General features: G+C 31.4%; 1 protein-coding gene across 1 annotated transcript; it reads left to right on the top strand.

The window, feature by feature from the left end:
• Positions 1-1,566: 1,566 nt before the first annotated feature.
• On the top strand, positions 1,567-3,307 carry LOC145582509 (protein DETOXIFICATION 49-like). Its single transcript, XM_081639498.1, has one exon. The coding sequence runs from the start codon at positions 1,603-1,605 to the stop codon at positions 3,124-3,126; it is 1,524 nt and encodes a 507-aa protein (XP_081495624.1). The 5' UTR covers positions 1,567-1,602; the 3' UTR covers positions 3,127-3,307.
• Positions 3,308-22,575: the final 19,268 nt, after the last annotated feature.

The following is a 22,575-nucleotide window of genomic DNA, read 5'->3' as shown; positions in this document are numbered from 1 at the left end:
ATTAATCTCCCCTTTCAAATAATTCAACCACTTTACTGTGAAGATTAAAAGTTTCTTATAACAACTTACGTATATCAGCATGAAACATGACATACCATTACACAAATGTCCCATGCAACAAGAAAAGATTCACAAGAATGCTTTACCCAATAGTGGTCCTTCAACATGAGGGCTAAAATCTTTAGAAATTTCACCAATTAGGTAGGGGCAATATTGTCATTTTAATAGAACCTTCAAACTATACAAAGTCAACTAGATAACGACTTCTCACTTCCGAGCTTTGTGTATCTTGTCTTCCTAACACTTTTCAAATCCTATGAGTTTCTTCTAGATTCAAGTACTTTGTTTTCCATGGTAAATTTTTTGGATTACCTTTGATTTCTTTGTTGGTAAAGAGAAACTTCTAATTTTTTTGACTATGTGTTAGGAATATATTGCGTTTTGTTGAAATTTAGTGCAAAATACGATCAAAGTAATCTAGCATGGCCACCCAACAAAAAAAGGATAATAGCAAAAAAAATATCAAATGAGGTTTTATTAGATTTGTACTAATGTGCATTTTCTAAATACACAATATTCATATTTTGTAAATTATGGATTAAGATATTTGGTGATAAGAAATCGCAAATTAAATGATAAAATGTTATCTTAAATTACTTTTTCTAATCTAATATGAACTTATTTTGTTCGATCTAATCGGTAATAATTGATAACGACCAAATGTTCCACTTTATTGTGTTTTAAGTTTAAACTTAATTAAACTCATTTGGACCCATCATCTCAAGTTACAAGATTTTATTAGACCTTATTTTACTTAAATAGTGCTTGCGTAGCTATTTTTAACACTTATGAGAATTAACACGAACTTATATCTCTAGAACATATGTTTCTAAAGAAATTGAAGATAAGGTGAACAAATAGGGCTTGGGCAATAATGTTCTCCTCACTTTATTTTCAATTCACCGTTCTTCTTATTACCTTATTTTTATCTTTAATTTGTTGGGCTAATTAATAAGTGTATACATATGAGTTTAACACTAAAATAAGTTAAGATTAATCAATCCATTCTTGTAAGTTTGGATAATATATATAAATTCAGAATAAATAAAGTCAAATAAGATAAAAAAAAAAAAGAAAGTATTTCAAGTATAGAGTACAATACCTAGCTAATTGTAGCTTCACATTATGATCAGTATAGCGTATTTAAAATTCAATTCTAACCCTTTTCAACTCGAATAATTTTGATTACCAATAGTTTAATGATAAGAGGTTGAACAATTTTGAGCATTGATACTTGTCTTAGTTCTAGACAGGGAGAAAGGGACGGTGCATATATGACTATATGAGAATGGAGGTTGCTGATTTGATGTGATGCACTAATGTACTATAGATTAAATGTTTTTTTTTTTTTTTTTTTTTTTTTTTTTTAACCACGTTGGCAATGTAAACACCAAGATACTTAATTAAAATACAATAAAATTAATTGTTTTTTTAAAGAAAAAAGACAAAAAAGAACTCATATAAAACCGTAGGACTCCCTCCCAATTCTTCCCATCAACTAACAAGGCCATTTTTTGTTTCCCATCAACCTCTAAAGTCATTATGTCTTCCTACACAACTAAAACTCATGAAAAAGAATCCACCAACATAATTCATGAGCCTTTGCTAGCCAACAAAACACCAATACCTTACCAACAAAAGCAACATGAACATCATCAAATCTCACAAACTCACCTTATGCTTGCTTTAAATGAAGCAAGGTTAATCACTAGATTAGCACTTCCTTTAGTCTTAACCGGCCTTCTTCTTTACTCGCGGTCCATGATTTCCATGCTCTTCCTAGGCCGAATTGGAGATCTTGCCTTAGCCGGTGGATCTCTAGCCATAGGGTTTGCCAACATAACCGGCTACTCGATTCTCTCTGGCCTTGCCATGGGAATGGAACCCATTTGTGGTCAAGCCTTTGGGGCTAAAAGATACAAGCTCCTAGGCTTAGTCATGCAAAAAACAATCCTCCTACTCCTCTTAGCATCAATACCTATTTCTTTCCTTTGGCTCAACATGAGAAAAATCTTGCTCTTTTGTCACCAAGATGAAAACATTGCTAATGAGGCTCAATCTTACATTCTTTTCACTCTTCCTGACCTCATTGCTCAATCACTCCTCCATCCAATACGAATCTACCTACGAACTCAATCCATAACACTACCCCTAACATGTTGTGCCTCTCTAGCAATCCTCCTCCACATGCCCATCAACTACTTCCTTGTTATACACCTTAACCTTGGAGCAAAAGGGGTTGCCTTAAGTGGGGTGTTAACCAACTTCAACCTAGTAGGATCACTTATCATATACATAATTTTCTCTGGCATCTATAAAAACACTTGGTGTGCAATCACAAGCGAATGTGTTCGAGGATGGAAGACCCTCATCAACTTAGCCATCCCAAGTTGCATTTCTGTATGCTTAGAATGGTGGTGGTATGAAATCATGATTTTACTATGTGGGTTATTGTCTAATCCTCAAGCCACAGTTGCATCAATGGGAATTTTGATCCAAACTACAGCATTAATGTACATTTTCCCATCATCCCTAAGTCTAAGTGTATCAACTAGGGTGGGAAATGAATTGGGTGCAAATCAACCAAAAAGAGCAAAACTTTCAACAATTATAGGCCTCTTTTTTAGCTTAATACTTGGATTTTGTGCACTTGTTTTTACAATCATGGTAAGAAAAAAATGGGCAAGTTTTTTTACCAAAGATGTGGAAATTATAGCACTAACTTCAATAGTTTTGCCTATAATTGGGCTTTGTGAGCTAGGAAATTGCCCACAAACTACAGGATGTGGGGTTTTAAGGGGGCTTGCTAGGCCCAAATTAGGTGCAATTGTTAATCTTGGAAGCTTTTATTTGGTGGGTATGCCCGTGGCTTTATGGTTGGGATTTAAGTTAGGATTTGGGTTCAAAGGTTTGTGGCTCGGGTTGCTAACGGCACAAGGTTCATGTGTCATTGCCATGTTTTTCGTGTTGGTTCGGACGAATTGGAAGGTTCACGCCCAACGGGCTCAAGAGTTAACCTTAGATGATTGTAGTTTTGGAGCGGATAATTGTGAATTCGTGAAGTAATACATATACTAACAAAAAAAATGCTAATGGAGCATCGAGCTAAAAAATCCGAGGTGTATTAGATAACTTAGTTATGATATAAATCAGTCATTAGTATCATGGTATGTCGCAAGGAAAAACGTTGTACCATATATTTTAGGAAATTTTGACAATTATCACCTTCTGTTATGTCCATTTTATCAATTACCACCTTCTATTTTTTTTTTTTTTTTGAAAATTACCACCTTCTATTTTCAAAAACATCAAAAGTTACCACCTTCTTGCCTCTCAATTACCACATGACGTCATTTTGGGCTCATTCTTTCCATTTCCTCCCTATTTCCCCCACATTTCTCATTCCTAACTCGATTCTCATCCCCCCTTTCACTTTTTTTCCCCCAAACAATCAAAAACACTTCAATTCACTCCTCCAAATCAAAATTGACGAACAATTATTGGTGGTTTGGGGGAAAAAAAGTGAAAGGGGAGATGAGAATCCACATAGGAATGAGAAATGTGAGGGAAATAGGGAGGGAATGGAAAGAATGAGCCCAAAATGACGTTATGTGGTAGTTGAGGGGCAAGAAGGTGGTAACTTTTGATATTTTTGAAAATAGAAGGTGGTAATTTTCAAAAAAAAAAAAAAAAAAAAGAAGGTGGTAATTGCTAAAATGGACATAACAGAAGGTGGTAATTGTCAAAATTTGCTACATTTTATTCAACATAGTATGATATTCTTAAACTAATATTATATTTATATTTATATTACGATAGAAGATATTAGGAGTAAAGTACCTAACAAATTATTCAATAGGCAGGTTAGAGTCAAGAAGTAAAATTCAAGGCCTACGTCTAACGTGTATTTAAAGGTGGGCACGGGCCCGGCACGACACCAGCACGGCCCAGCCCGGCACGGCGGTCCACCTGTGGGGCGTGGGCCGTGCCGTGAACAAAAAAATTAGTTTTGGCATGGGCACAGCACGCGACACGATGGCCGGCACGGCACGTGGCACGGCCGGGCACGGCCCGACACGAGGCCCATATTTACTCACCATTATACACTATTGTACAATTTTTGTAATATCGAACTTCGTATTCCGTATAATAAATGAAGTTATTCACCAAATATTGTACGATTTTTAATTATCATTAATTATTTGTATTATCGATTTATCGTACCGGCTCCCGGCATATGATAAAATAAGTTATTCTTCAATTTTTTGTGTTTTTGGATTATCGCACTCGTGATTTTTTAATTTTTATTATATGCATTGTTGTTTATTGCTAAATTAGTAAAATTGTTTTTATTTGTTTATATAAACTTAAACATAATTAGATAAATAATTTATATAACCTTAACTAAAATAAAGTTGTTCTAAACAAAATATATTAAAATTAACATAAACATAAATTAATCACATTATTTATATAAAATTAAGTTGTACTAAAAAATATATATCGTTTTTTTATTTACATTTATTATTTAAAATTAATAAATAAAAAAAAAATTAAAGTGGCACGGTTTGGCCCGCGGCCCGACACGACACGACCCACCAGGCACGTGGGTCGTGCCGTGCCGTGGGCTGGGGTGTGCCAAAACGGCACGGCCCGCCGCGGAGCCGGCACTGCACGACCCCCACCGCGGCACGGCCTGTTGCCCGTGTATTTGGCTATTTGTGCTATACAGAGAGGGAAGTCATCAGTAATGGAACTTTGATATCTTTGTACCCTTCATTGAAAATGAGTACTCGTCTATACATTTTTACTAGATGAAGCCCGTGCGATGCACGGTTTGTTTGATTTTTTTTAAATAATTTTTTTTTGTTTGTATTTATGAGCCTAAAATTTGTTATATATTTAGATAAAATTCCTAATATTAAAAGATAATATATAATATTTTATTAATTTAAACTTAAAAATCTCATTCGCCAATTTTGCTTACATGTCATTTAAATTATTTAATTCTAAAAGAAATTAATAATCTCTTATTTAATTGGCTACTACTAAGATTTATAATCCTACACGGCGCGCTGAGAAAATAAGATCCTACGTGGCTCTCTAAAAACTCGGGAAAAAACTCCCCTTTATATATATATATATTAGATTGTTCCCACAATTTTCCATTATTCAAATAGGGAATTTGTTGTTGTTGTTAAATTAGTTTGTATTGTAGTATAGTTTTTTTACAAAATTGAAAAAGAAAAAAAAATGGGAAGAAGTGTTTCCTTTCACCGAAATATTAATCACTATATACTTATTTAGATGTTGAGAACAGATTTTTTTTTTTTTTTTTTTTTTTTGACAGAATAGAATTTCTTATTCAAAACAAGTGATTATGTAATTAATTGATAATTATCTCTTAGACTACAATATGTCGATCTTACTAATGTATTATATGTGTAATATGATCCCATGTATTGAAAACAATTTCATATTGTTGGTACGGACTACGAAGTAGTATTTAAGAAACCTTAACTTAAGAGTGCTACAAAAAAAACAAAAAAACAAAAGTACACACTCGTCTCTCCTCTCCTCTTCTCTCCTCCTCTTTTCTAGGGTTTCTCTAAAATAAAATTTTGACCTTTTAGACCGGAAATAGTATAGTTTTTTCGAAAATTAGACTATTTTCGACTCTTTTTACTTAATTTTCTTTAGTTTTGCAATTTAGCTCTCAATAAATCTACACTAGACTCCAAAGCATGTAGCACTAAAATTAACATTTAATAGATTTTACATAAACTATTGGGTGCGTCCACTTGCACCCAATAGCTTGTGCGGCCATTCTCCATTTTACTCTGTTTTACTTTTCTTCTCTCTAAAAATCAGAAAAGTGAATCTTTCTCTCTCCTCTTTCTTCTTTCTTCCACCAATTTACTATTTATTTGGAGGAGATTTGCAATTTCGCACCACAATTGTTGCGATTTGCAATTTGTGGTTGGAGGTGGTGCTGCAATTGGGTGATTTTGGGGAGGTGCAGCTCAGGAAGATCGAAGTCGAACTGATTGTTGCGATTTACAATTTGTGGTTGCAGGTGAGTGTTGTGGGGATGCGGGTTTGGTGGCCAAAAATTAAGGGGTTGGTGGTCGATTGGTTGGTGGCATGGGTTCAGTGGTTTGTGGGTGCGGTGGCTTGGGTTCGGTGGTTGAAGGAGAAGGAGTGGGAGTGGCTTGGGCTTGGTGGTTGAAGGAGACAGAAAATCTTGCGTGGACCAGGTCCACAATAATATAATTGTGGACCAAGGTTTATACACACATAACTGACATTATATTCAACATAGTGACCCCCAATTTTAATATAGTAACCTTATTTTCAACATAGTAACTTTTTTTAAAACTTGTGTGACCTTTAATGCTATAATGAACTTAAAGTACGACATTATATTGAATAGTGACCTAATTTTAACATAGTGATCTTTATTATTCATATTGACCATTGTATTAAAATTTTATTAAAAAAATTAACTTCTTATAATTTTAATAATGTCACACTAACTTTTATTTCAACATAATAACCATTATATTAATATAGTGCCCTTTTTTTTTTATCAATAAAACAATCGGGCATGGATACACCTACCCACTGGGTAGTTTACCCTGTTGATGTGGAACTGACGTGGCAATGATGTGGCAATGATGTGTAATTTTTTTTATAAAAAAAAAACTGTTTATTTGACCCACTTTTAACACCATAAAATCATTAATAATACAATTTAATTTTCCAATAAGCATAATACAGGGAACTAGACAACATATTTAATGCATTCCAATTTTCTAAATCTAAATCATTAAAGTGAAGTTTTAATTTACGGTACATTTTCCAATTTTCTTTTCTATACGGTTGCGACATAATTACATGAATGGATTTTTTTGTTTTTTTTTTTTAATTTTTTTTTTCCTTTTTTTTTTTAATACAAGGTTTGCCTTTTTTAGGAAATAAAACTAAATACACCCTTTAAAAAAAATAAACAAAATACTAAATAATAACATATACAGGTCGTTAAAAAAAATAACATATCAAATGGGAAACAAAAATTTTATCAAGTGTGTTTAAATTTGTTCAAAATGGAAGATGAAACTAATAAAAAGGGGGGGGGGGGAATTAAGCACATGAAATGGCAAAAAAAAAAATTCACATGAAATATTAAGGTAAAATGATTATTTTTTAATTGCTTTAAAAAAAAGTGATTTTTTTAAATAATGAAAGAAAATGCTTTTAGTTTGTTCTAACTTTTTTTTTTTACACGTAGATTTGTTCTAACTGAAAAATGAAGATAATAGAAATGAGAAAAAAATAAAATTTAGCATATGAACTGGGATTTTGGAAAAATGTAATAGTTTATCAATACATGTTAAGTTAAAGTGATTATAACATAAATAGTGAAACAAACTGCGCTTAAATTTGTTCAAACCAAAAGATGAAATTAGTAGTATACCGATGAAATTCATGTATATAAAGCTGGGAAAATACATAAAGGTTAGTTTAAAATAAAAAAAATAGTAAAATGTAACATTAGAATATATAATCTAGATAACAACACGAGATATAAAATGCGTTTAGGTTTGAAATCGTTCGGTTTTTATTTAGACCAATTCCAATCTTACCTGAATAATGATTGGATTTGGAAAAGTCGAGTCTAATCGGATCCTAATTTTGAAAACAGTTCATCTGACTTACTTCGAATTATAATCCGATTTGGATCTACTCATCAAAATTACTAATTGGATCTGTATTTGGTTTAGATTTGTATCATACTTTTGGATTTTGGTCTTTAATTACCAAGTCAATCATATGATTGCATCCCATGACATAATTTAGCTAGATTGACATCTAACCAAGCACATGTTAAGTTCTTTGACCTAGGTTTGATTAGGATTATTCGAGCTCAAGTCAAACTTAACCGAAGCTTCAATTTGGCAATTTGAGTTTTGCATGATCTAAAATTTTGATGCTATTGAAAGTCAGATCATATATAGGTGTCATGGATTCATAAGAACCTTCGATAGAAACATTTGATTGTAACAATATTCAAATTCAGATTCTAACAAACATGATAAATTTGGATCATATGCAGCTGAACTGAACTGTTTGGAGATGAACTAAACTGAATAGAGCTGAAATGAATAGTTTATGAGTAAAGGAAATTAGGAGATAAGTTAAATTGAACTATACTGAACTGAACTGATTGGAGCTGAACTGAAATTAACCTGAAGTGAACATGCCCTAAATTCAAAAAAGTTCAGATGAAATCAATTCAATTCATTTCAAATAAGTTCAGTTAAGTTCAGATAAATCCAGATAAGTGAAATTAAAGAAAATAGAACACACCCAAAATCTTGGTTAAGTTAATTGCTTGTTATATTGTCGTACTCCCTCTATTAAACTTCATCATCACGTCCCCTTCTAATTCAATTTTGTTATATTGTACTCCCTCTGTTAAACCTGAATGTTAGTATATTTAATGTATCTAACAAAATTATGGGTCTGTTCACAGTTACTTGATTTCAGTTCAGTTTAGTTCAGCTCCAATCAATCAATTTAGTTCAGTTCAGTTCAGTTCAGCTTCGTATTTCCTTCTCGCATAAAATATTCATTTTAGCTCAGTTCAGTTTAGCACTTCAGCTCCAATCAGTTCAAGTTCAACTCCAATAAGTTCAATTTAGCTCAGTTCAGTTAATGTGAACATGCCCTATGTTTTAATAATCATGCATGAAACAACTTTATATATGATGAAATATAAACAATTTTTCATATTCATAACATAAGCAATCATGACATAAAGTTTTCTTTGCTATGAAGGTTCACCCTTTTTTCCTTAAATAAGGTACGGAGTAGTAGCATACTAGTATACACCGTTTTTTATAATCGTATGTTATTGGATGTTATACCTTATCTTAATGCTTGGTTATTTCGCGTAATATGCATTCGTACAATCATACTCTTATGAGTATCAAGTAATTATTAAATTTTTAACATTTTTTTACTATTACATTTCATAACAAATTTTATTGAAAATTTCATAAGATATAATTTTAAGAATATATTATACGTTGTACTCGTATAGTCGTATCCTCTATTTTAAAACTCCGGAGGAGATACTCTCTATTCAAATCTTTTGAAGATGTGAAGAACCCGAAGCACTGTTCCTTAACAAATGTATCTTTATAAGAATTAATATTAACAAATGTATCTTGATAAGAATTAATAAAACAAATGTTCCTCCCAAAAGCACGCGAAGAACAATTGATAGAACTTCATTCTTGAATATACTTCAATTATGTATCAAGTAATAATAGAAATTAATATTATCATAAGAAACAAAGTTGATCGTATAAGAAATACCTTTCTAAGTCATGGTCATATAAAATAGAGTTGTCTCCACTAGTACGATAAAGGGGTAGGCCAAGTCTACCAATTAATCTTTCTCAAAAAAAAAAAAATAATAATAAAAATATATATAATTAAGAATGAAAATTAATGGTACCAAGGGATTCTCAGTTATTCACCATGCAACCTGTTGAATCATTAGTTTAGTAGCTTGATGAGGTAAAATCAGTCATTGGGAGAGAAGGAACAACAAAAGCCACAAATACCAAAATATTATCCTCTTTCCTCCAACAAAGCATTAATTGTGTTTTAATTCCTTTCAATGACATGTACATGGCTACATGCCACATATTATAAGCAATGCCACATTGTTTGTCAACTCACATGGGTAGACTACCTAGTGGGTGAATTAAGTTTTCTCCAAAACGATCATATTGTCTTTAATATTGATGGTTCACAATAAATTAGCGCGAACCAAGTCCATTTAAGAATTTGTATTTTAGGGTACACTTAGCTAGAATAATAGAAAGGATAATAGAGGTGATATTTTTTAAAAAAAATTATCGGGGTTGTGAATAAAATGTAGAAATACTTTTTTTTTTTTTTTTTAAAGGAAAGATGGGCTATATCATTAAGGCCTAATTGTATATTTGTACGGTTGTACCTAGCATTAGATTAAAATTGTCATCCCCAGCAAATTCCATGCCATTAGTCATTGGAAACTAGGAAAAAACCAAAGAAAATGAAAATAAGTTGCTAGCCATTTTTCATGTTTTCAGGCTTTATTATGGCTTAGCTCATAAATTGTGTTGGGCCTTTAAAGTTTAATGACTTGCCAGTTATGCTTTGTCTTGTAGCGTAAGGCCCATTACTGATAAGTCCTTTTGCGTCAATTCTATTTTAGGCCACAGACGAAAATATCGAACGCTTCTGTTTCATTTCAACTTTAACTAGCTTTTTGGCCCGTTCAATGCACGGGTTATTACTTGGGGTTAATTATACGAAATAATTGCTTTATTTCTAAAACTTAAAGGAAAAAAAGATCGAGGATGGTAAAACTGTGAAAGAAGATGAAGAAATTTATTTAGATATATATACATGAAGATTGTGAAATATGAAAAGATATATTAGTTTAAATTATATTTAAAGTCTAGGAGATGAAAAGATTATATTTATTATAATTCATATGTTTATGTAATAAGTACTAATTAATTGAACTTTATTTTATTATGGTGGAAATGGAACACTTCATTTTCATACTTGAATATAAATATTAAGGGAGGTGACATGTGTTATATGGGGTATTGAGTGACTTATGATGCCATGTGTCATATAAAAAAATTGTGGTTTATGTTTTTAAATACTAAGTATAGATATGTTAGTGATCAAATTCTTGTAAAGTTTAAATAAAGAGTCAAATATGAAGAGTCTCATGATATGTTTATTTACAGGATATCATTTTAAAGTCTCATGAAATGTTATTTTGCATTACAAGCTTAATGATACATGGAATTAACTTGTTACAATTTTTGTTCATTCCCATGAGATTTATCATAATTTCTCTTGATGAATTTATTTTTTTTTGGAGAAAACAAGAGTAAAAATTCAAATTTATACTATATACTAAAATAATCATCAAATAGGACATTTGATAAAATTTTGTGAAAAAAATTTAACTTTAAAATGCTGTGGAGTATTTATTAATTTTAATTTAAAAAAAAAAAAATCTATGAGAAAAACTAGAATTTTTTAGTGTTTAATGTGTGGCTGGTCACACCGTATGACTAGGTTACTTATATAGGGGTTACTCAGCCAGTCAAAGATTATTCATTTTTAGGGTTACTCAGTCGGTTAGCGCGTTTTCTGTGTTAGCGTAACTAACCCCTGACCAACCGAGTAACCCTTGACCGATCAAGTAACCCCTGACCAACCGAGTAAATCTTGAATAAGTATCCATGGCCACATACACGATGTAGTCAGCCATATATAAAATTTGTGAATTTTTTTGTAATAATTTTTTTTAATATATACAATCTAACACATAATTTTAAAGGTATATATTAAAAAAATTCGAATTTCAAAAAAATATAATATAAGTCATTTAATTACTGTTAACTTTATTTCAATTGACTATCAGTACAATTAAAATCTTATTATTGTGTTTTCGTGCAATGCACAAGGCCAAAACTAGTTATACAATAATTAGAACTAGCTATCAAATGAAACGGATAGATTATTAACTTTGTTTCATTCTTTTAAATGAGATAAAATAATTTAATCATTAGCCAAGTGCGATTTTCATAAACAAACGGATTGTGATCAATCTCTCTAATTCAATTGTCGAATCAAATGTGTATGCCAAATTTAAATTAAGTAATATAACTTTTTAATTTTTTTTTTTTTTTTTGTTTTTACAAAAAGTTATATTAAATTTAGCTCATACTATCTTGTCAAAAAAAAAAAAAAGGTTAGGTCATACTAAATAGCTTTGAATTTAGGTCACATACTAAATAAGTTTAAATTTAGGTCAATTTGTGTTTGGTTAGATAGTTCTACCTCCATTCAAGTCAATTTGTTATAAATCTATCGCATCACTTATTATTATTGCGACCCTTTCTCTAAAAAAAGAGGTGGTAAACGAACATATCGTCCCTTCATCTATATTTGAGCATATACTTGTAATTGGTTAATAAAATTAGAAGTTATGACAATTTTTTTTATCTATAGATACTTGGACACTTTAGATAAATTATAATTTAGATATTTAAGGAAAACACATTTGACAATACAATCTCTATTCAACTTATTATTACAAACAACTTTAACACTTGCAAACAAAGAAACTAAAGTGCATCCATAAAATATAGTAATGGTCGAAATGGCATATTGGAGGCGCGCCCCTTTGGGCTTTGGCCCCTCTTTTCATCGATCTTCTTCTTCAAGTCATTTCTCCTATTCAATTACAAACAACTCTATTCACTTACAAACCAACAATTACAAGTGCATCACAATAATTTGCCTTAAACAGCAACCCACATATCAACCAAATTTTCAAAATCATCCCCAAAATAGCCAAACACCCATCCCTTCCTAACCCCACTTCCCTAATCATGCACATTTTTAGCTTAAATTATTATTTCAAAGTTTACAAGACTATAAAATCATACAAGTATTGATTAAATAATTTAAGACCTTAGAAAATTAAAATTGAATCACTCATTTTAAAGATCGATCTATTTCAATATTGTTGAAGTTGTCGTTGACACATACACACATTGGTGAAACAAATATTGAATGAAGCTAACAAAAAAATTTTGTCATATTCATACAATAAATTTATCATTTGCCTTGGCTATATTATTGTTTTTATTTTCCCTTTGAATTTTCCATATTATCATAATTTTTGTATTGACACTTCACAAATTGGTCCCATACCACGATCGTTGTTCCTTATAAGCTACCTAAGACTCCTAGTTGTGGGTCTTTATATTTCAATGAATGTGACATCAAATGAAGCCAAAGAGAAGTAATAACTACTCCACTTTCTATGTATGCTAAGCAGGAGAAATAAGGTCGTAAGGTCTAGAGTGTGTGGAATTTTCTGACCACGAAAACCAAAAGTATTATATATACTACCTTCGTTTCTAAAACTTCGACCCACTTACTATTCATATAGTCAAAATAAAATAAGTTTGACCACAGTTTATGACTAAAATAAATTAGCATGTGGGCTCTAATTAGATTCATGTTATTATAAAATTTTCAATTATCTATTTTTTGTAATTTTTATTGTACATAGCCAAAGATATTCACGATCAAAGATGTCCATTGGACACCGCGCAAATGCAAAGTGAGTCGACTTTCGGGAATGGTGGGAGTACTAGCCTACGTATTTAATAGTAAAAAAAATACTAGGGTTTTTTTTTTAAATATAGATTTGATTGTAATATGTTATTAAAATAAATTACAATATACTCATGTCTTAAGGAGAGATGGAAGTAAGAAAAATGTAAATAATGGGGAGTATAAGAATAGTAAGGGTATAGAGGGGGAATTGATTTTGGCACACTTTTAATTGATTTTGGCATATCCTTATGTGAGAGCACAATTTTCTATGCTTTTCTCACATAGGGGTGTGCCAAAATCAATTAAGGATGTGTCAAAATCAATTTCCGTATAGAGGTGGTCTGGTGGTGTAAGAAAGAGTAGGATGTCCGGAAAAACAGGAAAATCATAAATCAGAGATAATACAGTATAGTAATATGTGTTTGCAAAAAATAAAATAAAATAAGTGCATAAAATAAAACACGTCAAAGTAAAGATTAAAGGTCGTGATGAATATATATATCAATAAGCTTTAAAAAAAACAGATGGATTACATAAATTCTACATGTCTTGTGCTTCTCATCCCAACTCACAATCCCAACTTAGTTGGCATGTGAGGGTAATTGTCCTAATTATTGAAACCAACATGACCTTTATTTTTGCATTATTTTCAAACAAATAATCCCAAGTGCAAAAGACCCTTTCTTTTTTTCTTTTTTCTTTTTTCTCTTTTTTTTTTTTTTTTTTTTTTTTTTTTTTTTTTTTTTTTTTTTTTTGGGCAAGGTCAATGATATAAATTCTAATTGGACAGCAATAAGACTAGGAAACCATGAAATTAAAAGGAGTACAATACATATCACAAAATAATGTCTCCTCATCATTATTAGTAATGCTCATATGAGGGTGACATTTTCTTTGGATCATTCAAAGTTATTATTTTTATTGAATTTTGGAGATAGATATGAATTTATTAGCTATTTTTATTTCCAACATATACCGTAAAGGCTACACATACAATTGTTGTATGTAGGAATAACATACAATGATTGTATGTGTATCAGCTCTCAACATATACTCACTTTTAGTTTGCCTAAGATTGATAGGCACATGAAATTTAATCCAACATTGATAATTATTAAAAGCCAACCCTTAATCCACTAATTGCTAATTCAAGCTAAGCCCTCGTGACCTTGGCTTAATTTATGAATAATTTTGTCCACCAAGTTGTTTTCCATGAGCAAGTATATGATTACATGTATAATGGTCATCGAACTACTAACCTAGAATCTAACTTGTATAATAAGGGGTTTAATAATAATTATTGACCATAGTTCATTGTTTGAATTAAAGATACTATCTCCGTTTTTTATTATATGCAACAAAATGATATTATTTGTGAGACATAAAATATTTATTTGTTACACATATAAAAAAACAAAATAAAATAGTAGTATATATAATATATACTTGATCATCTAAGTAAAATATTGTCTCGTATCAAACGATAAAAGATAATTACCGATTTTCATATTAAAAACTCAGTTAAATACTTTTTTGTGCCTGAAAAATAATTTTAATACAGTACATTGATATTGTTTCATGAAATGTACATGTCATTGATTTAGTAATTTTTGTGACCTATAGCCACATTATATCATTATTGCCACCTTTTTTAGGATAAAGATCTATAATGCATTCTTTTTTTAATTGATGGAATTATAGGAATAGGCCAGTAGTGTTGTAAAAATTTGCATCACAAATTCAAAATCTCACATTCAAGAACCAATAAAAATAAAACCTTACGAATATGAGCTGGACAGTTGAGATAGACATAAAAAAATGGAGACAATCTTAACAGCCTCCTGTCAACTAAATAATAATATTGCAGAACATTTACTACAACACAAAATGACAATATTCTTGGACAATGATATTCAACTGATTTTAGTAATTGTGGAAATTCTATTTCTACATGTATTATACTACCTCCGCGCCCATTTTAAATTTTTGCAACGATTTGACATAAAATGTCTAATCATTGTAGAAAGATATAAAACAAAGGTATTATTTCTATATTACTCCCTTTATTGGATTTCACTCAAAAATCTTATTCTTTTATAAAAAAAAGTATCCTTTAAAATTTACCTATATTTTTCACTTTAACTAGCTAAACTCACATTTTATTAACCCCTTTTATATAAAGCTTCTTAAACATGTATTTGACAAGAGCACACATTACATTAACAATATATATCTTAGAAAATTAGTTATGTAATTATTATACTCGTATCAATATCTCTTTGTAATTAATTATCTTAGTACTCCCTCCGTCCCTAAATTATATTCCTCTTTCTAACATTTATTCCTCACATAATAGAGAGAAAGAGGAATGTAATTTAGGGACGGAGGGAGTATAACATTATTTTTGTGGCTATCTCTATATAAAAACACTGCGATTATTTAGGAAGGAAAGAAATAAATGCAAAAACCTCCCTATTTTGAAGGAAGGATAGATTGAGTGAATGATATGTGAAGTGGAAAGTAAAACCTATGCAACTCCATCCAATCTAAGTATATGCATATTCTGACAAAACACAGAGTGAGATTTATAGTATGATTTCTCCAAGGCTCGTGGCTTTGCTAATATGGTCCCCAAATCCAATCTGGCATTCATTAAGCACATGGCACTCAAGGTATTTATGATGTGCCTAACCCCCAGCATAAACAACTGTGCCTTCAACCTTTGCTTTTGCTTTCACCTTTTTTTTTTTTTTTTTTTTTTTTTTTTTTTTTTTTTCACACTATATGAATATGATCCATTATGTATGTGTAACTTATTTGGAGCACCTAGATGCTATACTTGCCCACATGGTGTGCATCTTTCAATATGATCCATGTGTACCCTTATTTTAATGTGTGTTATATATTCATCCATAAAAAATATTGATGTTTCATTATCTATGCACATTATATCTTCTTTATGTAAGTAAGTAGATAAGTACTAGCTAGCTTTGTAATCATAAACTCTTAAAGGAAGATGGGGTGTAAATGTGTCTCATGGACCCTAGGATGGACCTAAGTAGTGTATGGTACATATAGAATTATGTAATTATATGTGTTAGATATAAATACTTGGTTTAGGCATGTGTGTGGCCTGGTTAATTTTGGGATGGATTAACTTTGTAGGTTGGTGGTGGAACGAGTAAGATGGGTGTTAATCGGATAGGTGATGGGGCATATATGATCGATGATTAATTTTAAACCCCCGAGTGCATATAGCTAGAGGGATCAAAATTGACATCTACCTTGGCCTATAGACGAGATATTAATAAAGACGAGATAGGCAAGTTTACTGATTTTTTTCACTTATATATAATTAATTATTTTACCATATTTGAGAGACTAGTTAACATAATAAGGCTATATATAATGTTCTCTTTACAAGAAATAAGATTACATAATTTAAATTTATAAGGTTTGGATTGTTTAATTTGATCTTTGTTAACTTAGCTTGGTCTGAAATGATATTATCTATCGATCTTCAGGTTTGATTGAATTTTGACTGTTTTAATATATGAGAAAAACTTTATTAATCTCATACGGTATAAAATCAACGATTAAAATTATATGTTTCTTGGGATCACAAGTTGTTATTGGACCACGTGTTGGGGTAATTTTACCCTAAACACACGTCTTATACTTAAAACGAATAATCTTTGTGTCATCAACACTATCAACTAAGTAATATTGGAATATGTCTAAGACTGTTTTTGACATAATAGATACACAATGTGGATGTGGCCGAAGAAGGATCCTCTGAAATTATAGGAAGTTCCTATTTACCACTGTTTTGGGAGGCAAGTCAAGCCACAGATTTCTCGGCTTCTCGCATAACTATGATTATAACTAACTATCACTCCTTGTTTATTGGTTTAATTCTTGTAATTGAATTTGTTTTACTTAATTATTCTAAAGGATGAATTAGATTTGTCTTATTATTTCCTCGTAGAAAAGATGATACTCTTAAATGAACTTATAATATCAAATAAATGGATATGTATACAGGTAAATTTGTTGGGACAGATGCTATACTAATAACAGATTTATTAATTAAACAAAAGTAGGTAATTTCAATATAGTGTTTAATTGGCTACTAACTAAAATTACACCACATTTATCCAACAAATCCTCTCTTAATCATTGGATTCCTAGGGCATTATTAAACTATTCTATAGCACGCACTATTTTTAAGATAATCAGACATTTAGACAAAGGAAACTATATAAGTTAGTCAATCCAATGGCATGGTGAAGTGTGTCAAAGATAAGAACCAAATGGTCCTAGTGCAAGAGGAGGGCATCAAGGACAGGTGGAAGGGGTACTTCGATGAATTATTTAATGGAAGTAATGGAGTTGTGATAGGAGATACCTCTATGAGTGATGAAGAAATCAACATGGAGTATGTGCGAAGGATTAGGAGAGTAGAGGTGGAGATTGCACTGAGGAAGATGAAACCTAAGAAGGCGGTTGGCCCTGATGGGGTACCGATAGAGGTGTGGAGGTGTTTGGGTAAGATTGGTATTGATTGGTTAACAAACCTTTTCAACAAGATATGGACGGCTACAAGGATCCCACAAGATTGGAGGAAGAGCACCTTGGTCCCGGTTTATAAAAACAAAGGAGACGCTCAAGATTGTTCTAACTATCGAGGAATTAAGCTTATGAGCCATACTATGAAGTTGTGGGAAAGGGTGATTGAACAAAGGTTGAGGGCATGCACAAGCATTTCAGATAACCAATTTGGTTTTATGCCTGGGAGATCTACTATGGAGGCAATCCATTTGATAAGACAAATGATGGAGTTTTATAGGGTAAAGAAGAAAGATCTTCATATGGTCTTTATTGATTTAGAGAAGGCATATGACAAGGTGCCAAGAGAGATACTTTGGTGGGCAATGTTGAAGAAAGGTATCCCACGAAGGTATGTAGACCTAGTTAAGGATATGTATCGGGATGTGTCAACAAATGTGAGGACATGCGGAGGGTTGACAAAAGATTTCCCTATTACAATCGGATTGCATCAAGGGTCTGCATTAAGCCCTTTTCTTTTTGCAACGGTTCTAGATGAATTAACTAGACCAATTCAAGATGAGGTTCCATGGTGTATGCTGTTCGCAGATGATATCGTTTTGGTGGATGAGACTAAGGATGGGGTTAATGTCAAGTTGGAGCAATGGAGGCAAAGGTTGGAATCTAGAGGGTTTAAGCTAAGTCGGAGTAAGACTGAATATTTGGTATGTCGTTTTGGCACTCAGAGGGGGACAAGCAATGAAGTGGTGAGTTTGGATGGAAAGGATTTGACCATGAGTGAATGTTTTAAGTACCTAGGGTCGATCATCCAGAAGAATGGTGACATTGATCAAGACGTGACCCACAGGATTAAGTCAGGGTGGCTTAAATGGAGAGCGGCCACGGGAGTGTTATGCGACCGCAGCATTCCCTTAAAGTTGAAGGGAAAATTCTACAGGACTGCCATAAGACCAGTGTTGCTCTATGGTACAGAATGTTGGGCTTCTAAGAAAGAGCATATTAAAAAGATGGAGGTTACGGAAATGCGCATGTTAAGGTGGATGTGTGGAAACACTTTAAGAGATAGAATCAGAAATGAGGTTATTCGCAAGAAAGTAGGTGTGGCGGGCATTGTAGATAAATTAAGGGAAAATCGTCTGCGTTGGTTTGGACATGTAAGACGGAGACCCGAGGGTGCACCGGTGCGAAGAGTGGAAGAGTGGGACCATGGAGGGATTAAACGAGGAAGAGGGAGACCAAAGATGACTTGGTTGGAAGGAGTGAGGAAGGATATGAAGTGCATGGATTTACGTGAGGATGAAGTTTTGGATCGTAAGGGATGGAGGAGAAAGATTTATGTTGATGACTACACGGAATAATCAAATTTGGTTCATGTTAGCCGACCCCACTTTTGGGATTAAGGCTTTGATTGATTGATTGATTGATTGATTGATTGGATTAGTTGAATAAACATTTTAATTAAACTTCTTAATATGCAGGCTTAATTAAATGATTAGGGTAAATGATTATTTAAATATCATATATACTATCCACATTCCACCATACATCATGGCATCCAAAGTCAGCCATTCCATTATCATGATTGGTTGGATTAATACTTTTAATTACTATTACTAATAGATATAGCTAGCTAATCTAGCTAGCTTTAACCATGATTATTACATAGCTATTCATGCAACCTTCCAAGAAACATATGGTATTTATTGTTTCATAATGTTTTTTTGTCTTCTTTATGACAATACTCTTAATCCTTTCGTTATAAATCATAATTTACCCCCTCCATTAGTAGTAATTGAGTATCTTTTGAAATAATACATGCGATTTTGAAAAGTTAACACCAATAAAAAAATAAAAAAAAATAAAAAAAATTACAAGTAATTGATTTCTGTATTTGTAAAAAAATTTATGGTAATTACTTTAACCATTTAAACCGTTGCATTTGCATACATGATTTTGTATCGTGTGTAATCTTTGATGATTATGTATTTTTCTTTAAATTAGAGACTTTCGATATGCGCATGTTGTAATGTTTAGAGAAAAAACTACATGATAAATCACATCTTCATACCAAATTCTCAATTGTAAATTATTTATAAACTACATATTACATATTAGCATGTATTAAACAAAGGGTTTTGGGGGGAACTATATATTGATTGAAAGTTTGAAACTTTAATTGGATATTTGGATCTAATGTTATGTGAGAACAATGCATATGAAGGGAAAGCTAAGAAGGCTCGGATTTCAAAGTCTAGATTGTAGTAAAGAAATATTATACAAGTGAAATTATTTAGAATGAGAAAATGAATTAATTAGTTTCATGATTTATAGTTGTGCATTGGAAAACTTTTTTTTTTAAAATGATGAATTTCTTAAATCAAATAAAGAAAGTATAATCTAAGAGAAAAGAGAAGAAAAAAAAAAGTGTAGAGATAAAAATATTACTCGTGCAAGATGCCAAGATAAACATACCATACAATAATTAGCTTATTAAAGGAATTAAAGTGAGTTCCTCTAGAAAAATCATGAATTGAAATATTTTGAAACTTTGTCCTAATCCCTTTGAAAAGACAATTTATCCATTTGTCTTTAAACGGTTAAACCCCAAAAAAGACATACAAACATCCCCAAGGAAAGTCCCATTCAACATAATTATAAAGATTTTATACATAATTGAGAGCAAATCACTCTATAATATTAGTCAATCAATCAAAATAAGTAAAGCTTATGGACCAACAAAATATAATCTTAAGAAAAAAAAAAACTCTAATTTTCAGGACATCACTAACTTTAAATGATTAAAGTAATTACCATAAAATAATCGTAATAAGACTAACAATATGTGGCCAATTTTATCTTATTTTTGCCAATTAAAATTAGTTTTACTAAAGTGAAATTATTTTTGTTGAATGAGCTTAAATTATCTTAATGAACTGAAATTAATTTTACTGAACTTAAATATTTTTACTAAACTGAAATTATTTTTAATGAACATTATTTTTTTAAGGGTCAATGTTTAGTAATAATAAAAAAATAAAAATAAATAAATAAAAAACTAAAACTATGTGGATCCATGTAAAAGTAAAAATTCACATAAACATATGAAAATCTTTAATTTGTTGTTGTATGAATTCTGATTGTTACAATGAGGAAAATGAAAAATATGAATACTTCGTATATCAATAAGCTTAAAAAAACAGATGGAGTACATAAATTCTACATGTCTTGTGCTTCTCATCTTTGATTAAAAAATGGTCGGAGAAAGACATAGAAATTGAGGGATAAGATGATATTAAATTTTAAAATTGGGACATGTTTGTTTACCTTATTTTCACTTGTATCAAGTCTAATAAGTTAAGACAAGTTTAGTTCAGAAAAAAAAAAAAAAAAAGTTTAGTTTTGGAAAAATAAGTTATGATAAGGATTATCCAAGCCCAATTTATAATTAAAATTAGTTCATTTAAGTTCAGATAAATTCAATTCAGTTCAGATAAGTTAATTTACGTTCAAATACGTAAAAATTAAGTGAATAGAACACACCCTTGGTTTTGTATTTGCTTAGTTTTCCATAGTTTTGAAGGGAAAACAATAGATAGAAATTAATTTAGACAAAAATGAATTAGCTAAAACTCATAATTATTTGCTCAAGTTTAAATTACTTACCTCTCAATATTTTCTATTGTAACATTAAGCACAAAAGATTCATCTAAGCTTATTTTTAATCGAAAATTAAATGGATTTTTTTTTTCAATGCTTTGAACTCCTTTCTTAGGTTTATTTTCATTATCTCATTTCACTTTTTGCAGTTTTGCACAAATATAATGCACACTAAAATATCTTCAAGTTTTATAACAAATTAATACTCCTACTACCTCCGGTCCAAATTACTCGCAACTTTGGGGTATTATTTGTGAGATATAAAATATTCCAAAGTTGCAAGTAATTTGGACCGAAGGTAGTATAACGTTGAAATGTATGGATAAATATCCATACAAGGAAAATGCATTTAAATCATTTAAGTATAAGATTCAAAATAAACATTAAAAATATGGAGGGAGTCCAAGTATTGGGATGCTATTATTTTTTTTTTTTTTTTTTTGAATGGGTATAGGGATGTTATTCGTAAGTGCATTTAATTGGCAAAAAAGGTTTTTAGGCATGAAAAACACTTGCATAAACTACGGAGTAATTGGAGTCGCTATCCAATTGCAACTTATTCCAACATATTCTTTTTCACTTGTAAGTAACGGAATATAACTTCTTTTTGGCAGGAGTTACATAGTTCTTTTGCTATGCCACATTACCATGGAAAAATGGAATCTAAAAATCCAACCTTTGGCCGGTCTGACAATAAAAATCCAACCTTCGTTTAATCTCACAAAAATCCAACCTTTGCCCCCCACCTTCTTTGACAGATCCATTTGACCTTGAACATGTTAAACAGGTTAAAAAAAAAATTCCTTTTTTTTTTCCTTTTTTTTCTTTCTCCTTCCTCCTTCCTTTCTCTTTCCTTCCCCTCCATCTTTTCCGGTCACCGACCCAAAACCACCCAACCACGACCACCCAACCCCCTCCCCTTCAAAAACCGACCACCCAACCCCCTCCCCTTCAAAAACCGACCACCTAACCCCCTCCCCTTCAAAAACCGACCACCCTAACCCCCTCCCCTTCAAAAACCGACAACCCTAACCCCCTCCCCTTCAAAATCCGACCACCCTAACCCACTCCCCT

The sequence above is a fragment of the Chenopodium album genome, chromosome 2 (genome assembly GCF_948465745.1).
Source record: "Chenopodium album chromosome 2, dcCheAlbu1.1, whole genome shotgun sequence".
NCBI lineage: Eukaryota > Viridiplantae > Streptophyta > Magnoliopsida > Caryophyllales > Amaranthaceae > Chenopodium > Chenopodium album.
This window is presented reverse-complemented; position numbering and strand designations above follow the sequence as displayed.